The sequence below is a fragment of the Erythrolamprus reginae genome, chromosome Z (genome assembly GCF_031021105.1).
Source record: "Erythrolamprus reginae isolate rEryReg1 chromosome Z, rEryReg1.hap1, whole genome shotgun sequence".
Taxonomy (NCBI): Eukaryota; Metazoa; Chordata; class Lepidosauria; order Squamata; family Dipsadidae; genus Erythrolamprus; species Erythrolamprus reginae.
Genome location: NC_091963.1, coordinates 63,770,461 through 63,793,102, shown reverse-complemented (window position 1 = coordinate 63,793,102; position 22,642 = coordinate 63,770,461). Strand labels below are relative to the sequence as shown.

The window sequence follows — 22,642 nt, the reverse complement described above, 5'->3', positions numbered from 1 at the left end:
TTTATTATTATCAAAGAGAGAGACTCTGTGATCATATCACAAGCAACTGTGTTCTTTTCGCTGACGATGTAAAACTTTTCAACACCACGGACAATACATCTACTCTCCAAAAAGACCTCGACTTTGTCTCAGATTGGTCTAACACCTGGCAACTTCAAATATCAACCAGCAAATGCTCTACCCTCCACATCGGCAAAAAGAATCCGAACCTCATACATAAACTGAATAAACAAAATCTCATAGCCAACCCCCACTCAGTTAAAGACTTTGGAATACTAATATCAAATGACCTAAGTTCCAAAGCCCACTGCAACAATATTGCCAAAAAGACTTCTAGAGTTGTTAACTTGATCCTACGCAGCTTCTGCTCTGGCAATCCCACATTACTAACCAGAGCCTACAAAACTTTTGCCAGACCTATTCTTGAATACAGTTCATCTGTCTGGAACCCATACCACATCTCGGACATCAACACCCTCGAAAATGTCCAAAGATACTTCACCAGAAGAACCCTTCACTCCTCCACTCGAAACAGAATACCCTACGAAACTAGACTCACTATCCTGGGTCTAGAAAGCTTAGAACTACGATGCCTAAAACACGACCGAAGTATTGCCTACAAGATCATATGCTGCAACGTTCTCCCTGTCAATGACTACTTCAGCTTCAATCGCAACAACACAAGAGCAAGCAACAGATTCAAACTTAATATTAACCGCTCCAAACTTGACTGTAAAAAATATGACTTTAGCAATCGAGTTGTCGAAGCATGGAACTCATTACCTGACTCAGTAGTGTCAACCCCTAACCCCCAACATTTTTCCCTTAGACTATCCACGATTGACCTCTCCAGGTTCCTAAGAGTCAGTAAGAGGCATGCATAAGTGCACTAGTGTGCCTTCTGTCCCCTGTCCATTTGTCTATCCTTTATCTCCTTTATCTTTTCTTCCTTTCATATACCTTCTTCTCTATTTTTATATATTTTCTTCTATCCTTTTCTTTATATATATTACTACTTGTCTATTTTGTCTATTGTCTTCAATGTGTATTGTGTATTGGACAAAATAAATAAATAAAAAATAAATAAAATATGGCTTTGCTATGTGAAAGTGTGGAATTCCAAGTCACCTGAGATGACTTTTAATGCAAAATAGTTCATTATATTCCTATTTTATTTGCAACCACTAGATGGCAGTGTTGCCTCAATAAAGTCATGCTCTTAAAAGTTACGAGCAGGAGAAAAAAGTAAAAATATAAAAACAAATCAATAGTTAAATCCAGAGTCTCTATTCAAGTGAAAATAAGCATAAGTCCATAAATAATAGTTGAAGATGCTCACTCTTTATCACCAGGCATGGGGTAATTGAGATAACCCCAGGCTAATATGTTTAATGTATGGTATGACTGAGTTTTATGGTTATTTTAATGATATGGGGTTTTGGATGTCTTTTTAAATATTGGATTTGTTACATTGGTTATCACTGTTGTGAGCCGCTCTGAATCTAATACATTATTATTATTATTATTATTATTATTATTATTATTATTATTATTAATGATAATATTCTCAGCACTTCTTTATTTAAAAATAATTTTGGAAGGAGGCTCCCTCAAAGTGCTTTTTTCACCACCATTAACGAAATGGAAGCAATCTTTTCCGCTGCCTCGGTGCCTCTCTTCCAAGCTAGTTCTTCTCAGAAAATAATATTGGGAATTCCCATTTCTTCCAGAGTCAAAATTTCAATTTAAATTCCGCCCAAAAAAGATTCTTCTCATCCAGATGACATCACCTTTGCTGGTTTCCTTCCTGTTGCTGCTTCGCTACCCAGAGCTTTGGGTAATAAATTACTTTCTCACGGCTGCTGGTCAGGGGAACTGGCTTCCAGCAGGGTTTTCCATTAATCCTACAGTGCACCAGACTCTCCCCTCTCCCCCTTGACCCTTCAGGTCAAGATTGACTCCCTAAATGGGTCCCAAAACTGCCAGGAAACAGCTGGCTATTCTGGACTCTGGAAAAACTGATGTTTTCACTCTGGCTTGCAGCTCCGTCCTGAAATATTATCTTTTTTAATTTCAATTTTGAATTTGTGCATCCTTTTATCAGTGATTTATAATGTTATTTTATAAGTTTGTGGGATAGTTGTTTGGGTGAAGGGTAAAAGAATCATGATGGAGTTTTATGTTGTCTTTTCTCCAGCCAGATGTACCATTTATTCCATGCTTTGTAGAACTCTGACTCGTCTTTGTCTTTTAGTTCAAGGGTCATTTTTGTCAGCTCAGCATTTTCATTTTGTTAATGAAATTTAGGCTAGATGGGGGTGTGACCCAATTTCCAAGATTGAGCAAATGTTATTCTTGCAGTAGTTAAATTGTTTACTAGTAGGTATCTATCGTCTTTATTTAATGGCTGTCTAATTATTCCTAGGAGGAATAATTCCGGATTTAAGGGAATTAGTTTCTGTATAATTTGATCAAGGTATTTTTTAATCTTTAGCCAAAAGTTTCTAACTTTGGGTCACGTCCACCAAAAGTGGTAGTACTACCAAAGGTCCCTATTTTTTGTTTGCATTTCCAACAGAAAGGAATTGTAGTTGGAAACATTTTAGATTAGCCGGGCTGGAGGAAGTTGCCAGCGGTAGAACATTTTAGAGATGTTCTCTCTAAAGTTAGTGGCTATAGTTAGTTTTTAATTCTGGGTCCAGATTTTATCCCATTCTGATAGATTTATTATATAACCAAAGTTTTGGGCCCAGGCAACCATATTTCCTCTAACCTCTTCTTCAAAAAGTTCATATTGTAATAGAAATTTATAAAGGGTTGATATTATTTGTTTATCTGGGCCAAGAGTGATTTGATCTAAAATATTCAGTTTTTGAAAGCCTAGTGTTGTCCTGTCTTTGTTGTATCTAGATTAGATTTGAAAGTATTCTAACCAGTCCAGATTAATACCTTTAAGATGTAGGGCCTCTTTAGAGCTTAGTTGGTTTTTTTTCATCCAATAGAATAGAATAGAATAGAATTTTTATTGGCCAAGTGTGATTGGACACACAAGGAATTTGTCTTGGTGCATATGCTCTCAACGTACATAAAATAAAATATACATTTGTCAAGAATCATGTGATACAACACTTAATGATTGTCATAGGGGTCAAATAAGCAATGAAGAAGCAATATTAATAAAAATCTTAGGATATACGCAACAAGTTACAGTCATACAGTCAACATGGGAGGAAATGGGTGATAGGAATGATGAGAAAAACTAGTAGAATAGAAGTGCAGATTTAGTAGAAAGTCTGACAGTTTTGAGGGAATTATTTGTTTAGTAGAGTGATGGCGTTCGGGAAAAAACTGTTCTTGTGTCTAGTTGTCTTGGTGTGCAGTACTCTGTAGCGACGTTTTGAGGGTAGGAGTTGAAACAATTTGTGTCCAGGATGCGAGGGGTCAGTAAATATTTTACCCGCCCTCTTTTTGATTCGTGCAGTATACAGGTCCTCAATGGAAGGCAGATTGGCAGCAATTGTTTTTTCTGCAATTCTGATTATCCTCTGAAGTCTGTGTCGGTCCTGTTGGGTTGCAGCACCAAACCAGACAGTTATAGAGGTGCAGATGACAGACTCAATGATTCCTCTGTAGAACTGAATCAGCAGCTCCTTGGGCAGTTTGAGCTTCCTGAGCTGGCGCAGAAAGAACATTCTTTGTTGTGCTTTTTTGATGATGTTTTTGATGTTAGGTGACCATTTTAGGTCTTGAGATATGATAGAACCTAGAAATTTGAAGGTTGTGTTGTCTAGTATTGTGAGAGGTGGAAGGGTGGAAGGGTTTCTCTTAAAGTCTACCACCATTTCTACAGTTTTGAGTGTGTTCAGTTCTAGATTGTTCTGGTCACACCACAAGGATAGTTGTTCAACTTCCCGTCTGTATGCGGATTCATCATTGTCTCGAATGAGTCCGATCACTGTTGTATCATCTGCAAACTTCAGTAGTTTAACAGATGGATCGTATGAGATGCAGTCATTAGTGTATAGAGAGAAGAGAAGTGGTGAGAGTACACAGCCTTGGGGGGCACCTGTGCTAATTGTACATATATCTGATGTGATTTTTCCTAGCTTCACCTGCTGCTTCCTGTCTGTTAGGAAGCTTGTGATCCACTTACAAGTGTGTTCAGGTACCGCTGGCTGATTTAGTTTGGTTAAGAGAATGTCCGGTACGATGGTATTGAATGCTGAACTGAAGTACACAAAGAGGACCCTGGCGTAGGTCATTGGAGATTCAAGATGTTGAAGGATGTAGTGTAGAGCCATATTAACAGCATCATCTGTTGATCTATTTGCTCGGTATGCAAATTGCAGGGGGTCTAACAGTGGATCCGTGATGGCTTTCAAATGGAACATCACTAGCCTTTCAAAGGTTTTCATAACTACAGATGTTAGAGCAACTGGTCTGTAGTCATTCAGTTCCTTGATGGAGGGCTTCTTTGGCACTGGGATGATAGTCGTCATAGGTTATCGCTTTGCCTGAGGGCAGAACATTTGGATAAGTTTCTGCCTCTATAGGAACGAACCTATACATAAGGAGATTTTTTAATTTTAGTCCAAGAATTAAATAAGCTATTTCTAATGTAATGGTGTCTGAACACTGAGTGTTTTTTGTCCTTGTCTGCCATCAGGAATGTGTGCCATCCTTGGTGTAAATCGAAGCCTTCAAGGGCTAATGTTTTTTTGTCTCATAAAAGGATCCACTCTCTTATCCACATTAGTGATATAGCTGTATAGTAATTTTCCCAGTTTGGGAGACCCATACCACCTTGGGTTCTGTGCTCCTGCATTAACTTAAGTTTGATTCTTGCATTTCTTTTAAGCCAGATGAACTTGTGTGTTATTCTATTGAGGTTTGTAAAAAACGATTTGTTTAATCTGATTGGAATTGTCTGGAAGAGAAAAAGGAATTCTGGCAAAATGTTCATTTTAATTGCGGATATTTTTCCCATGAACGATAGTTGTAGTTTGGACCCTGAGTCTAGGTCTTTAATTGTTTTTTGAACTAGTGGGTCATATTTGTCATTTTTCAGTGAACTAGGTCTTTGTGATATTATAATTCTCATTGAATACTTTGTTCTGTACAAAGTTGAATGTGCTGAAAACAAAATCACACAAAAATCATCAATGGAAATCAAATTTATTAAGCAATGGAGGCCTGGATTTGGAGTCACAGACAAAATTAAAGTGGAAAAACACACTACAGGCTGATCCAATTTTGATGTAATGTCCTTAAAACAAGTCAATGGGGCTCAGTATTGTGTGTGGCCTCCGCATGCTTGTATGACCTCCCTATAATACCTGGACATGCTCCTGATGAGGTTGTGGATGGTCTCCTGAGGGATCTCCTCCCAGACCTGGACTAAAGCATCCGTCAACTCCTGGGCAATCTTTGGTGCAACATGACGTTGGTGGGTGGAGCAAGACATGATGTCCCAGATGTATTCAGTCGGATTCAGGTCTGGGGAATGGGTGGCCAGTACATAGCTTCAATGCCTTCATCTTGCAGGAACTGTTGACACACTCCAGCCACATGAGGTCTGGCATTGTCCTGCATTAGGAGGAATCCAGGGCCAACTGCACCAGCATATGGTCTCAAAAGGGGTCTGAGGATCTCATCTCGGTACTTAATGGCAGTCAGGCTACTTCAGGCTACTCCAAAGAAATGCCACACCATTACTGACCCACTGCCAAACCGGTCATGCTGAAGGATATTGCAGGCAGCAGATCACTCTCCACAGCTTCTCCAGACTCTGTCATGTCTTGTCACAAGGGCTCAGTGTGAACCTGCTTTCATCTGTGAAGAGCATAGGGAGGCAGTGGCGAATTTGCCAATCCTGGTGTTATGTGGCAAATGCCAAGCGTCATGCACGGTGTTGTGCTGTGAGCACGACCGCCATCTCTGGACGTTGGGCTCTCATATCATCCTCATGAAATTGGTTTCTAATTGTTTGTGCAGACACATGCACATTTGTGGTCTGCTGGAGGTCATTTTGCAGGGCTCTAGCAGTGCTCCTCCTGTTCCTTCTTGCACAAAGGCGGAGGTAGCGATCCTGCTGCTGGGTTATTGCCATCCTACGGTCCCCTCCACGTCTCCTGGTGTAGTAGCCTGTCTCCTGGTAGTGCCTCCAGCCTATGGACACTACACTGACAGACACAGCAAACCTTCTTGCCATAGATTGCATTGATGTGCCATCCTGGATGAGCTGCACTATTTGGGCCACTTGTGCGGGTTTTAGAGTCCATCTCATGCTACCACGAGTGTAAAAGCACAACCAACATTCACAACCGACCAAAACATCAGCCAGAAAGCATTGTTACTGGGATGTGGTCTATGGTCCCCACCTGCAGAACCACTCCTTTATTGAGTGTATCTTGATAATTGCCAATAATTTCCATCTGTTGTGTATTCCATTTGCACAACAGCATGTGAAATTGATTGCCAATCAGTGTTGCTTCCTAAGTGGAGAGTTTGATTTCACAGAAGTTTGATTTACTTGCAGTTATATTGTGTTGTTTAAGTTTCCCTTTATTTTTTTGAGCAGTGTGTATGTATGTGTATATTGAAGGAGCGTCACAGTGTCAGCTGTTTATTTGAATGTATATAGTATGGATCGCTTGGGATTTTTATGGATTGAAAGGTGAGTATGGATGGAAGAGTGGACTGAATAGAAGGGCCAGCGTGATGAGGGATGTGGAGACTAGGGGAGTGGAGGGAGCAGTCTCAGGTGGCAGAGGGCTGGGGCATAATGGTTGTGTCTGGGAGAGGCAAGCATGGCAGGAGCTGGGTGAGGTGGTAGGCTGCTTGTGGGGAACCAGGATTCACTGCCTGAAAGCGATTCCTTGTTCCAGCCCCTCGGAGTTACCTAGCTCAACCCATGGTGCTAGTGATAGATGAAATATGGACCCTAGGCTCAGGCTGCTGCTACTCAATGCCAGGTCAGTTATGAATAAAGCTCCCCTTATCCAGGATTTACTCTCAGATGAGGAAGCTGACCTGGTATGTGTGACTGAGACCTGGCTGGGCCCCAAGGGAGGTGTTCCTCTCTCGAAGATATGCCCAGATAGGTTTCAATCGTGACCTGAGGGAAGGGGGGGTCATAGCCTGGAAGAGCTCTGGCCTACACAGGCTCCCTGCACCTGAGATAGTCGGCTGTGAGTCTCTCCTTGTGAGGTTGAACCTAGGAGTTCAGGTGGCCTTGTTCTTTACATACCTGCCTCCCAGCTGTGTGGCAAGAGCCCTGCCTGCCCTATATGAGAAGATAGCTAGATTGGCTGTCGAGTTCCCCAAACTAAGGTCTTGGGAGACTTTAATGTACTGTCACCCAGCAAAACCTCAGAATTGGCACAGGAGTTAATAGCTTCCATGGCAACCATGGACCTGACTCAGGTAATACAGGTTCTGACTCATGAGGTGGGACACACACTGTTCTGTCGAGCTCTCTGGTAGAATCCTCCCGAAAATACACAGATACAATTTCAGACACACAGTTTGAAAATTCAAAACAATGTTCTTTATACCAAAAATGCAAATAAACGAAGCACTCTTTTTGTATAGCAAAGAGCACTCGTCTCCAAGCAAACTGGTAATTTGTACAAGTCTGTTATCAGTTCTGTGATACTTAGCTTGCAGCTGTGAGACAATTCACAGTCCTTCTTCTTTCACAAAGTGAAACACACTTTGCTCTGGTTTAGTTTCAAAGCAGGGAAAAGATCAGCACACAAAGGTCAAAGTCAGCAAAGCAGGCACGAAACACAATGATCAGATAATCCTCCACAATGGCCAAACCCACAGGCTGCTATTTATAGCAGCCTCACTAATTACCACAGCCCCACCCAACCACAGGTGGCCTCATTTTCTTTGATAATAATATCTCAGTTGTTGTTGCCTATGTATCGCTCTCCACATGTGTGGCTGTATCATTAACTCTTGTTCCGAATCCAAGGAGGAGCTAGATAATTGATCTCCTTCTGAGCTGTCTGCCACACTCTCCTGCCTGTCACTCATGTCTTCTTGGTCAGAGGAGCCTTCACCAGTAGATTCCACCGGGAGCAAAACAGGCCTGCAGCATGCGGATGTCTCCCCCACATCCACAGTCCTTGGGGCAGGAGCTGGGCCAGAGCTAACCACAACACACACTTGATCTGGTGTTTCTCTTGGGACAGTAGAATTATGATCTGAATTTAAGGGGAACCTTGTCATGGTCAGATCATTTTTTGCTACGACTTGACTTCAAGGCTCCAATTCTTTCCCACAGGGAGGCGGAACCGATTAGGTGGTTCCATCCCAGATGCCTAATGGATCCAGACGGGTTTCAGAGGGTGCTTGGGGAGATACCGGTTTCATTTATACATGAGTGAGTCCCAGGTAACAGCCTGGAATATGGCGGCAACGGGGACTCTGGACCAGATTGTGCCTTTGCGATCTTTCGGTGGCAGTAGATCCTGGAGATATCCTTGGTTTTCTGAGGAGCTTTTGGGGATGAAACGTCAGAAGAGACATCTGGAGTAGTATTGGAGGGCCAGTATATCTAGATCTGAATGGACACTGTTAAGAGCTTTTATTAAGCCTTACATAGTAGTGATAAAAGTGGCAAAATGTTCCCATCTTCCTGCCTTGATTGCATCCATGGAATCTCACCGAACCACCCTATTTAGGGTGACTTGCTTTCTCCTTGACATGGGGAAAGTGGAGGAACCATTGCAGGGTAGAGCTGAGGAGTTTAATAAGTTTATCGCGTATAAAGTTGCTCAGATCCAGACAGACCTGGACTCCAACTAGGCAGTATAAACAGAGGAGACAGGGTCATGTCTTAGTCTGGTTGTATGGGATGAGTTGATCTGGTGACACCTGATGAAGTGACAAGGTGACATCTTAGCTGATCTGGTGACACCTGATGAAGAGTCTACGGAGAGGGGCGGCAGACAAATCTAATAAATAAATAAAATAAATAAATAAGGCCATGGGAGCTGTGAGCTCCTTTACCTGTTTATTGGACGTGTATCCCTCCTGGCTGGTTTTGACTAGCAAGGAAGTGACGCGATCCAAGTGATGGTCAACGCTTCTTTGATGGAGGCAGTGATGTATCCCCTCCTCAGTAAGCCTTCCCTGGATCTTTCTATTCTTAACAACTATCAGCCTGTCACCTTTTTAGGAAAGGTTGTTGAGAAGGTGTGGCACTCCAGCTCCTTCAGTTCTTGGAGGAAGTCAATTATCTTGACCCTTACAAGTCTGGTTTCAGGCCAGTCTATAGCACCAAAACTGCTTTGGTTGTGCCAACGGAAGATCTCTGGCATACCAGGGATAGAGGTTATTTCTCTATCCTGGTGCTTCTTGAACTTTCAGCTGGGTGAGATCATCTGACAACACAGGGCCAGTTTCCAACAGCACGCTGAAGACACTCAGCTGTACATTTCCAACCCATGTCAGTTCAGTAGTGGACGTGATGTGGCAGTGCCTGGAGGCTGTGAGGGTCTGGGTGGATGTCAAAAGGCTCAAACTCAATCCTGACAAGACAGAGTGGCTGTGGGTTTTGTCTCCCAAGGACAACACCATCTGTGCTTCTATTACTAAGGGGGGGGGGACTTTTGATCCCCTCATAGAAGGTCTGCAACTTGTGAGTCCTCCACCCACAGCTGAGGTTAAAACAACATCTCTCAGATGTGGCGAAGGGAACATTTGCACAGGTTCGCCTGATGCACCAGTTGCGGCCCTATTTGGGCAGAGATTCTGTCCTCACAGTCACTCATGCCCTCATGCCAAAATCACTCCACAGTCAGGCCATGCAATGGAGTGGCTGTGGGTCTTGTCTGCCAAGGACTATTCCACCTGTCCATCCATTACTCTGGAAGGGGAAACTTTGACCCCTTTAGTGGGCCTGCAATCTAAGAGTCCTCCTAGACCTGCAGCTGAGACTAGAGCAATATCTCTCAGCTGTGGCTAGGGGGAATTTTGCACAAGTTTGCCTAGTGCACCAGTTGTGGCCCTATTTTGATAGGGAGTTTCTTCTCACAGTCATTAAGCCCTCATCACCTCAACCCTCGATTACTGTGCTCTACATGGAGCTACCCTTAAAGAACATTCAGAGACTTCAATTAGTCCAGAATGCAGCCGCTCGAGCTGGTATGGGTGTACCCAGATACACATATAACTTCAACACTCCGCAAGCTGCAGTGGCTTACAGTTGACCTTTCAATGCAATTTAAGGTGTTGGCTATCACCTATAAAGCCCTACATAGTATAGAACCAAATTATTTACGGGACTGTCTTCTGCCTCACATGACCAATTAGCTTCCACAGGGTTGGCCTCCTCCGGGTCCCGTAAGCCAAGCAATGCCAAATGGTGGAACCACAGGGAAGGGCCTTCTGTGTGGTGGCTCTGGTCCTCTGGAACCAACCCCCTCCAGAGATTCGTACTGCCCCCACCCTTCTGGCCTTCCAAAAGGCATTAAAAAACATGGCTTTGCTTGCAGGCCTGGGGCCTTTGAGCACCAACACTCTACTGCAACCAGTACCGATGAATAGTAGATGGATAAATGTTTTTTAATATTGCGGTTTAATTTTTGTATCTTGTTTTATTGATGTTACAGAGATTAGAGAATATTTTGAAGGCTGACAACCAATCAGTAGTAGATGACTGGATTGTTCTAGCTCATGTAGTAGCATTCTCTGTTTTAAAGCAATCTAATATTGCCTTAGTATCGACTTTGGCCCAAATTAGCCTTTTATTTTGGGCCACATCTACCTTTTTGGTGAGCCATCTGTCAGCCGTATTATATGGTCATATTATATTTAAATCTGGGCAGCCTTGCAATGTCACTCTTACAGGCTAATGATCACTATTGTCGCTAACGTGTAGTGTGACCTTCAAAAATAGGTAGATTTTATTTCTAGACACTTCCCTCTTTAATCCCGGCCATCTTTATTTTTGTTTTATTTTATTTATTAGATTTGTATGCCGCCCCTCTCCGTAGACTCGGGGCGGCTCACAACAATAACAAAGACAATGTAAAAACAAATCCAATAATTTTAAAAACACTAAAAACCCCATTATTAAAAGCAAGCATACACACAAACATACCATGGATAAACTGTATAGGCCCCGGGGGAGGTGTCTCACATCCCTCATGCCTGACGGCAGAGATGGTTCTTAAGAACTTTATGAAAGGCAAGGAGGGTGGGGGCAGTTCTGATCTCCGGAGGGAGCTGGTTCCAGAGGGTTGGGGCCACCACAGAGAAGGCTCTTCTCCTGGGTCCTGCCAAACGACGTTGTTTAGTCGACGGGACCCAGAGAAGGCCAGCTCTGTGGGACCTAACCGGTTGCTGGGATTCGTGCGGCAGAAGGCGGTCCCGGAGATATTGTGGTCCGATGCCATGAAGGGCTTTATAGGTCATAACCAACACTTTGAATTGTGACTGGAAATTGATCGGCAACCAATGCAGACTGCGGAGTGTTGGTGTAACATGGGCATACCTTGGGAAGCCCATGATTGCTCTCGCAGCTGCATTCTGCATGATCTGAAGTTTCCAAACACTTTTCAAAGGTAGCCCCATGTAGAGAGCGTTACAGTAGTCGAACCTCAAGGTGATGAGGGCATGAGTGACTGTGAGCAGTGACTCCCGGTCCAGGTAGGGCTGTTCAGGGCCTAGATAATCGGCTTCTTCCAAGGACCGCTGGAGCTGGAGCGCCACCACCTTCTCAACAACCTTCCCCATAAAGGGAAGGATGGAGACTGGATGATAGTTGTTAAGAATGCCTGGGTCCAGGGAAGGCTTCTTGAGGAGGGGGCGCACAAGTACCTCCTTATAGGGACTCTAGCAAATGCTAGAGTCAGAAAAATGGGGAGGAGGATTAGTTTCCCCCCCCCATGCCTGGCGGCATAAATGGGTCTTTAACATCTTGCAGAAAGCAAAGAGAATGGGGGCAATTTGAATCTCCAGGGGGAATTGATTCTAGAGGACCGGGGCCGCCATAGAGAAGGCTCTACCCCTAGGTCCTGCCAGACGGCACTATTTAGTCTGCAGGACCCGGAGAAGGCCAACTCTGTGGGACCTAATTGGCCGCTGGGATTAATGCGGCAGAAGGCGGTCCATAGGTATTCTGGTCCGATGCCATGTGACCAGAAACTGATCGGCAACCAATGTAAGCTGCGGAGTGTTGACGAAACATGGGCATATCTAGGCAGGCCCATGATTGCTCGTGCGGCTGTATTCTGCATGATCTGAAATTTCCGAACACTTTTCAAAGGTAGCACCATGTAGAGACCGTTGCAGTATTTGAACCTCGAGGTGATGAGGGCATGAGTGACTGTGAGCAGTGACTCCCTGTCCAAATAGGGCCGCAACTGGCACACCAGGCGAACCTAGGCAAACGTCCTCCTCGCCACAGCCGAAAGATGATGTTCTAATGTTGGCTGTGAATCACCAGGTCAAACTCTTCCCAGACAGGTGGACAATGATGAGCCTCAGTCACCTCGACTAACTCATTGTCAGTCAACACTGCTGTCCAATTGGAGTCAAGGTCCGTCTGAATCTGAGCAATTTTATCAACGAAAAACATATTCTCAACACTACCCTGCAAGGGCCCCCTAACCTGGCTGGGCATATTTCAGAGAGAGGAGCGCCTCTCTCTGAGCCCAGCCAGGTTTCACTCACACGTACCAGGTCAGCCTCCTCCTCCAAGATCAAATCTCAGATCAGGAGAGCCTTGTTCACAACCGACCTTGCATTGAGCAGCAGCAGCCTGAGTCCAGGGTCCAGATTACACATCACCAGAGCCCCGGTCTGAGTCCTTTCAAGCAGTGTTCATGGGTTCTCCTGAAATGGCTTGCCCCATGTCTTCCACCATATCTGCCTCTCCCCAGCAGCACCGGAATATTCAGGCCCTCTTCCACTCCAGATATAGGCTCTCCCATCTCTCCCGCTCCCTCTACATCGCCAGGCAGGCTGACCCAATCATTCATTCCATTCATCTCGTACATACCTTCCATCTGATCCCAAACACCCATCTATAAAAATACTCCACAATAAATTAGTTAAAAAAGCAAGCAATAAAACATTAATAAAAATCTAAAGACTATAAAAATTAAAATGGTTAATCGGCTAATCATCAATTAAGCTGAGACAATAAATGTAGTTAATTATCAATTAATCTAAAAATCAATTCTATAAATCACTAATTCAATTTCATCAATCAATCCAGGTCAGGTTAGCTTAATAAATAATGTCCTCTATAAGTCTTTCTTTGAGTCTGCTGTGTTATAAGATCTTTCACTAAGGGCACAGTTTCTTCAGTGATGGTCTCCAATAGGGAATAGGGAAGATAGAAGTGGGGGGGGGGGAGATGACAAAGCAAAGATATTAATGCTAGTTAATACCCCCAGTCTGGTTGGCCTTTGGTAATCCTAGGCAGTTCACTTCCGTTGTTCACTGGCTGCTCTAATAACTCTCTGTTCTTTTGGTCTAATACTGGCCGACACCCTCGACTCCACTCAGTGGTCCCAGCTTGCCTCGGCCTCCTTCCTACGCCTGCCTCCTTTGTCCCCACGGCATCAGTAGCTCTCACCTACTGGTGCCGTGCAGGGGGTTGGGCTGCTGTTCCTCACTCATCGGCACCAGCATCGGCCACCTTCACCAGCCAGTATCTCTGGCTCCTCACGTCTCCTCAGTTGCCCTCCAATACGGACAGCAGACCACTCCCACTGCCCTGCATCCTTGGTGTCCTCAGCGTCTTCAGCCCCACTCAGCGGGCAAGCTTGCCACGGCCCTGGCCTCTGCTCCATTCCCTTCGCCTGTGCCGCCTTAGCACCAGTCACTCTCACTCACTGGTGCCGTGCTAAAAGGCTCAGTTCAATCTCCACTTAGCTCTCAGCTCTCTCAGTTTTCTCTGCCTCGGCGTCTGGAAACGGCTGCCAACTTCTGCACCCAAACTGATATCTTGGCGCTGTTGTCCCAGGCACCCCAGAGAAAATGGCACAGAAGTATTCAATTCTGGGTCCCCCAGACGGAGGGCTCAGTACCAGACAAAAGTTGGACAATGCCTGGCCCGGATTGATAAATTTCTCAATGTTTTTGATGTTTTTTGCCGTAGTCTCAGGGGAGTGGCGGCTCCTCCATCCTCTCACTGTTTTCACCGGAACCGGAAAAGTAATGTAATGGAAAGAAGGGGAAATGAAAAATGTTGTGGTTGGATGGCATTGAAGGATTTTTGAAAAGAAAAGTAAGAAGTTTACAAAAGGAAAGAAAAAGTACATGAAATGGATGTGGTGGGCAAAGCTATTTGCAATGACAGAAAGATTCAGTTAATGGTATAGGTCAGTGATGGCAAACCTTTTATACACCAAGTGCTCAAAGTGCGCAAATGCATGTCCAAACTGAAAGGTGCATGTGTGTATATGAATGTACATGAACGTGTATACGTTTATGCATGCATGTGCACACGCACAGACATGTGCACATGCGCAGCAGAGAACCAAAGACCAGCTGGCCTGTGGGAGGTGGAGCATCCCAACACTGGCAGCGTGGCAAGAAGTAAGATCTTTTTCTTTCGGGAGCTTTTGTTTCAGTGTTTACAGGGAAATAGAAGCTCATGAAAGAAAAGCTATGGAGATCTGACCTGGGACAACAACATATATTCCAGCAGAGAGGGCTCTGCTTGCCATCTCTGGCACGCATGCAATAAGTTCATCATCACAGGTGTAGGTGATATATCTGTCATGTTTCCTTTTATTATCAGATGCCTTTAATTTATTTAGTTCACTATTACTCTATTTTTGTGCTTTGCATAACATTGCTTATCCTGAAAGGAATGGTGGGATGGATATGTATATGTTGCACATGGCATTTCATTTAGTTATATATTTGCCTGCAAAGCTTTGATCTCTAGCCAACACATTTGGATAAAGATTAAAGCTAAAGCAATAGGGCCCATATTGCCTGAATAAGAGAAATGGTGGCACATTTAGAGAATAAATCCAAGACAAAATTACTAACTATCCAAATCTGTTCCACTCCCCCACTCCATTTTTTAAATTTATTAAAGTTACAGACTTCAATATTAATTTATATGGTTTCAAATATTTATATATATCATTTTAATCGATTATTAATTTTGCTTAATTATAGCCGCTATAACTGAAGCACATTCTTTTCTCTAACACTTTGTCCTTTAGAATAAGTCAGGAATGCACCCCAAATGTGCCTGAATGCTGGAAGCAATTTTCAATAATCCTAAATTAGTAGAGAGGGCTGAAATTAATAAGAATTTGGCTTCTGAACTGACATGTTAGATAATGAGTTGGGTGTTAAATGATGGCATTAAGTACAAGCAGCTTTTCTGCACTCTATTTGGTTTAATCTCATGGTTCTGATTTCTAATGAACCTTGAAACAATTTGCTTCATTTACTGGGCTATTTTATACAGTATATGCTTGCTTAGAAGTAATTTTTAGTAGGACTGACTTTCAGGATTGAAACCATGCAGATATATTCAATGCCTTTTTATTGTTTATTTTTTGCAATGTTCTGCTAACTTACATTCTACTATTGAAATAGGGTTTATAAACTCTATTAATTGTTATGTGTTATCCAGTCTAAGCAAATAATTATGATTTAAGAGATTTTTCCTGCAAATATCCCATTGAAGAAAGTATTTCATTTAATTAGAATGTTTTTTCTACCCTACCAAAATATGAATTGCAGATGATTTAAGCAGAATATTATTATTCAAATCAATATATTCACAAACACATCACTGTAAAATTTAACAGTCTATGAGTCTATGGAGAGGGGCTGCATATAAATCCAATAAATCTAATCTAAATCTAACAGTAAAATTTAACAATTTGAGAGTATGAGCCAAAGCTTTTGCAATTGTGCTGAAGCTTGCATAATCTTTACACAGATTCTAATGATAATATCAGCCTTGGAGCCCTTGTATTTATTTCTGAGCTAGCATGTCAAGTGGCACATACCCTGTTTTCCCCAAAACAAGGCATCCCCTGATAATAAGTCCAATTAGGCTTTTGATATGACAATAAGGCCAAGGGCTTATTTCAGGGTTCAAACAATTATAAGACAGAGTTTTATTTTCAGGGGAAAAAGGTTCTTATTTTTTCTTTATTTTTTAAAAAATAATCTTTATTAATTATTAACATTAAAAAGAAAACAAGACAAATAACAAAAAAATGATTTTTTGGTTGAAATCGTATTTTTTTCCCTTTGTTTTATAATCTCTTTTTCTGTCCACTATTGCATTAAAATCATCAATAACTAACAATTTTTCCCATTTTATTTCCTGCAATTTTTGCGTAGAATTTCTTTTGATTTATACTAGGTGCATATATATTTACAATTGTGGTGGTTTTGACTCCTTTGTTAATCTGGACAATCAGAATTCTGCCATCCTCATCAGCATATATTAATTTTGAATTTAGCCATGGCTTTATATAAACAGCAATCCCCCTTTTTTTGACTGGTGCCATTGTTACGTATAGGTTACCCAATTTTGGATTCTCCAATAATTGTTGTTGTCCTTTTTTAATATGAGTTTCTTGAATACAGATTATATCACAATTTTGTTTTATTAATTTATGATACACTTTATTCCTTTTTCTTGCAACATTTAAGCCATTTATGTTTATTGAAAGCAATCTTATTCCATCCATTATTATTTACTTTTTCTTTCCCCCTTTACTTTTGTTCTTTTCCAGCTGTTTTTGATCTGGTGATAGCTCCCTCTCTGTTGTTGTTATCCTGCTCTCCCTTTTTTTCTGTGTCCAGCAGGCTTTCTTATGAGCTTATCTCATCCTTTGTCTCCCCCTCTATTCTTTCTTCTCTGAATTCGTTTTTCTCTATTTCTTTAATATGTTGTTCATAAAACTGCCTTGCTTCTTCCAGGGAATTTATTCTATATTTTTTATCGAGTTATGTGATTAACATTCCCTCCGGTATCAGCCATCTAAAGGGAACTCTATGGCGGTTTAGTTTAGAGGAGAGGAATTGGTAAGATCTTCTTTTTTCTCGGACATGTTTTGGGATTTGTTTTAGAATAATCACTTCTTTCCCTTTATAGGTAAGCATATTATCTCTAACTGCATTATAGACCTCATCCCTGGCTGCCTTCTTGGCGAATCGCACGTGGATTTCTTTTGGCAGTTTGTTCCATCAAGCGTAGCTAGTATGGACTCTAAATATTTCGTCCATTTCTTTTAGAGCCTTTTGCAGTGTTGTTTCCATAATGTCTGCCACGATTTCCGCCATTATTCTGGGGAGATGTTCATCTCTACTTTCTTGAATATTTTGAAAACGGAGGTAGAAAGACAATTTTTCTAATTCGAGATTCAGTATCGCTTCTTCCAGGTCCCTAGTGGCCGATGTTGTTTGCTTCTCTGTCTCCTGCAATTTTGCTTCCATCCTCTCACTTTTCTCTTCTAGAGTTTTCATTCTTTCATTTTTTATTAAAGCTTCCTGAAAGAGTTCCATCCTTTCATCTAATTCATCTAATTCCCTATCTTCAACTCTTTTAATATTGTCTCTCATCACCTCCATGTTCCTAGACAATTTTTCGTCGTTTCGGTCCATTGATTGGTCTATAGACTGCTGCATCTTTGACATCATTTCTTATATCGATGTGATGATTGCATCTGATGTCTGAGGAGTAAGTGCTTTTCAGTCATTGCTACAGTACCTTGATTCTGTGGAGTTTGCAGTTGTGGTGCAGAGGGTTTTTTCCCAGGTTTAAATTGGGATATTTTAAGTGTCTTCAAAATGCAGTAGAACGCTTCCATCTTTTGTTGTAGCGGTCTTACCTAAGATATTGCTTATATTACAATTATTACAATTACTGTTTTAATCACAGTTACCGTACGTTATAATTTTGTCATTAAGATCAATTCATTCAAATCAATTTACTCAAAATGAATAAATAAATCACTATGTTAAATTAAGCAAGTTGGTCTAAACAATTTAATTAATTAAAGTAATTTAGAATAGTAAGAAATCAGAGTAATTAATATTTAAAATATTTTATAGATAAGTCTGTACATCTATAAGTAGTCAGAGGTTTAATAAGTACAACCTGGAAGGATCTATGAAAACAGTCTATCAAAGCAGTCAAATAATGTCAATATATAATCAATAATTAATATCAATAGTTATTTATAAAGAAGAAAAAGACGAAACGAATGTGCAGGGCCGCCGGTTTCCCTTGTCTTCTATGCGCTCTTCCGGATTGTCAAGTCACTCTCTCTCATGTTGCTTTAACTTTCCACCAACTTTCTTCACATGCAAAATCCTTCCTCCTTCTGCTGCTGAATCAACCAAGCCCATTTCAAATGTTTTTTTTACCCACTTAATCTTTAGAATTAATGCCTGACTGTTTTAAAAATAGGGTTTTTTTAATTCTGTCAGTCTTACACTTTCACTTTCTTCACTTCTGTCTTGCTCCGTAAGAAAAAAAATATTAATGGCCGCTTTGGTAATCTCTGGAACACCCACACAACAGGCAGCAGAAGGAAATTCTTACCAAATCCTTCTTTCTTTTGTTGTCAACAACGATTTCACAGTCCTTTCTTTCCTTCTCCCTCTCTTGAAGCCAAGATTTGTACTCAAGCTGTCAATTTTGGGTTCCTCGATCGGCATGTAAAGAGCCGTGTCTTCGGACCGGCCTTAGGGCCGGTCTCTTCGTCCTCTGGTTTCAGGTCCCCTCGCATTCCGTGCAGTCAGCCTTACCTCCATGGATGCTACGGAGGTTGCCCTTTTAATTGCAAGTCCCTTCGAGCTGCAACCTCCAAAAAAGCAACCAAAGGAAACCAAAATGCGAAAGGCTGCCCCGGAGCTATCCGGAGGCTGCTCTGCTCCTACGCCGTTCCAATCCGGAAGTCACCTATTGAAAGCAATCTTATTTCATCTATTATTATTTACTTTTTCCTTTCCCTTTTACTTTTCTTCTTTTCCAGTTGTTTTTGATCTGGTGATAGCTCCTTCTCTGTCATTGTTATCCTGAGTTCCCTTTTTTTCCCTGTGTCCAGTAGGCTTTCTTGTGAGCTTATCTCATCCTTTGTCTCCCCATCTCTTCTTCTTCTCTGACCTCGTGTTTCTCTATTTCTTTAATGTGTTGTTCATAAAACTCTCTTGCTTCTTCCGTTGAATTTATTCTATTTTTTTTTATCAAGCAATGTAATTAACATTCCCTCTGGAATCAGCCATCTAAAGGGGACTCTATGGCGATTTAATTTAGAGGAGAAGAATTGATAAGATCTTCTGTTTTCCCAGACACGTTTTGGAATTTGTTTTAGACCAATCACTCCCCTTGTAAATAAGCGTATTACCTCTTACTGCATTATAAACCTCATCCCTAGCTGCCTTCTTGGCGAATCTCTCGTGGATTTCTTTTGGCGGTCTGTTCCATCGGGCATAGCTGGTATATACTCTATATATTTCATTCATTTCTTTTAAGGCCTTTTGAGGTGTTGTTTCCATGATGTCTGCCACAATTTCCGCCATTATTCTAGGGAGGTGTTCGTCTTTGTTTTCTTGAATATTTTGAAAGCGGAGGTAGAATGATGATTTTTCTAATTCAAGATTAAGAATTGCTTCTTCCAGCTCTCTCGTGACCAATATTGTTTGCTTCTCCGTCTCCTGCAATTTTATTTCGATCCTCTCACTTTTCTATATTTTTTATTCTTTCATCACTTTTTATTAAGGCTTCCTGAAAGAGTTCAATTTTTTCATCTAGTCTGCCTACCTGATCCTCAACTCTTTTAATGTCCTCTCTCATCACCTCCATATTCCTAGTCAATCTTTCATAATTTCGATCCATTGATTCATCTATTGACTGCTGCAACTTTGACATCATTTCTTGTATTGATGTAATAATTGCATCTGATGCCTGAAGGGTAGATGCCTTATCAGTCATTGCTGCTTCGGTACGTTGGTTCTGTGGAGTTTGTGGTTGTGATGCAGATGGTTTTTTCCCAGTTTTAAATTGGGACATTTTAAGTGCCTTCAGAATACAATAGAATGCTTCCGTCTTTTGTTATAGTGGACTTATCTAAAGTATTGCTTATATTACAGTTATTACAATTGCAATTAAAATTACTATTTTAATCACAGTTACTGTATGTTATAATTATATCACAAATTTAGTCATTTATTACAATTACAATTACTATTTTAATCACAATTATTATATATTATAATTCTATCACTAATTTAGCCAATTCATTCAGATCAATTTAGTCAGAATAGTTAAACAGATTAGTACCTTAGATTAATTAGGTTAGTCTAAACAGTTTAATTAATTAAATATAAAATCACAATAATTAATATTAGAAATCTGATGGTAAGTCTATATATCTATAAATATAATCAAAAAGTCTATAAATATGATCTAATAAAGTCTATGGAAACAATCGATAAAAATACTCTGATAATATCAATAATTAATATTAAAATTAATCAAGATTAGTTTTTAAGTCAAATTAAATTTTTCAGTATTTCACCAATGAATCCAAAATATGAGTATATTGATTTCAAATATATTAACTTCAGTAGTAGTGTTCAGTATTGTTCAAATTATAGTGAAAATTTGACCTATCAAAGTATGGATCAGTATTGCCCTTACATTTAGGGTGCAGGCACAAATTCAAAAGTTTGATGAAATATCAAATTCAAAATCTATAATAATGTCTGTTTGGGAAAGGGAGAAAAGAATAATAATAATAATAATAATAATCATAATAATCATAATAATAATATAGGAAAAAAGAAATCGTAAAAAAAAGGATCAAATAAAGTTGTTTAATATTTCTGGATCAGTCCAAAAAATAGTTCTTTAATCAGTTCACGTAGATCATTAAGATTTTTAATTATATTATCCAAAAAAGGAAAAGAAAAAGCAAAAATAGAGGAAAAATAGAAAATAATAATAATATTTTTTTAAAAAAAGACGATACTGATGCACAGGGCCACCGGTTTCCCTTGTCTTCTATGCACTCTTCTGATTTGTCAAGTCACTGTCACAGATTATTTTAACTTTCCACCAACTTTCTCATGTACAAAGTCCTTCCCCCTCCTGCTGCCAAATCAACCAAATCCGTTCCAAATGTATTTTACTTGCTTCGTGTCTTGAATTTATGCCAATCTGTTTTAAATATGAGTCTCATTTTCAATCTGTCAGTCTGACACTTTCACTTTCCTCACTTCCATCTTGCTCCGTAAAAAAAAAATATTAATGGCCGCTTTAATAATCTCTGGAACACCCACACAACAGGCTTCTCTCGAAGCCAAGATTCGTACTCAAGCTGTCAATTTTGGCTTCCTCGATCGGCATGTAAAGAGACGCGTCTTCGGACCAGCCTTAAGGCCGGTCCCATCGCCCTCTGGTTTCAGGTCCCCTCGTGTTCCGTGCAGTCAACCTTACCTCCAAGGACACTACGGAGGTTCCCCTTTTAGCTGCAAGTCCCTTCGAGCCGCAACCTCCAAAAAAGAAAAAAAAAGAAAAAAAAAGAAAGCGAAATGCGAAAGGCTGTCCCGGAGCTCTCCGGAGGCTGCTCTGCTACGATGACGCTCCAAACCGGAAGTCCAGGTTCTTATTTTTTCATGTGAACTGATTTAGCATCATGTTGAATGCATAGACTGATGAAAGATGGTAAAGCCACACAATATCTGTGCTGATAACTATACTTTGCAATACCTTCTAATGAAAAAAAATCATAGTTCCAAGTAGCAAGGAGGCAAATATGTGATCTCATTTCTAGTCTAGTTTATTCTCTGCAATGAATTGAGGTATTTTGGGTTGGCTAATATTTTATTAGGCTATTATAAATCCATAATATAACAGAATTGATAATCCAAAGAATATGAAATAAATAAAAAATGTAAATAAATAGTAATAGTACTTATATATTTCATAGTTGCATGGTATAAGTAATATTGTCTGATTTAAAGAAGAAAACATTTTGGGAGTGCTAGAAGCATGATATATCAGTTTGTCATCCTGATATTTTCTTTCTAGGGTGGTGAGCCAGTTAGGCCAGGAGTAGCTATGACTGACCTTGCTACCGGATTATATGCATATGGAGCAATTATGGCTGCACTTCTTCAACGACATAAAACAGGGAAAGGAATGCACTTGGATTGCAATCTGCTTTCATCTCAGGTAAAGATTTACTCAATGGTTGAATAATAATAATAATAATCATCATATTTTGAATCGTTTTTATCACATATTAATTTTTGACCAGCTTAAAGGTTATTGTTTGTATAGGTTATTTTTAAGACCTTTTGTTGAATGAATGTTCAAAGTTATGACAATGCTGAAAAAAGTGGTTTATGCATCCTCACGCTTACGGCTGTCATCCATTTGCACTTGAACAAAATATCCATGTTGGCAACTGGCATGTATTTATTATAATTGCAACATTCTGAGCTCACTATTTGTGACCTTCTCTGAGAATTTCTGATTAAGCAAGGTTGATGGGGAAAGCTTAATGACCTTGTGATTCATTTAATTAGTGATACATTTTGTGACCAAGGCAAAAAAAGTTGTAAGATTGAGCATAACTCATTTGACGACTATAACGCTTAGCAGTAGAAGCTTTGCTCC

At 40.6% G+C, this 22,642-nt stretch overlaps 1 protein-coding gene across 3 annotated transcripts in view; it reads left to right on the top strand.

Annotated features, from left to right (window-relative positions):
* Positions 1–22,642, top strand: part of SUGCT (succinyl-CoA:glutarate-CoA transferase) — a 417,742-nt gene that overhangs the window by 133,581 nt on the left and 261,519 nt on the right. For all 3 annotated transcript variants that reach the window (XM_070727742.1, XM_070727743.1, XM_070727744.1), the window contains exon 8: positions 22,052–22,195. In XM_070727742.1, the coding sequence (XP_070583843.1) occupies positions 22,052–22,195 (144 nt within the window). The remainder of the gene's footprint in view (positions 1–22,051; positions 22,196–22,642) is intronic.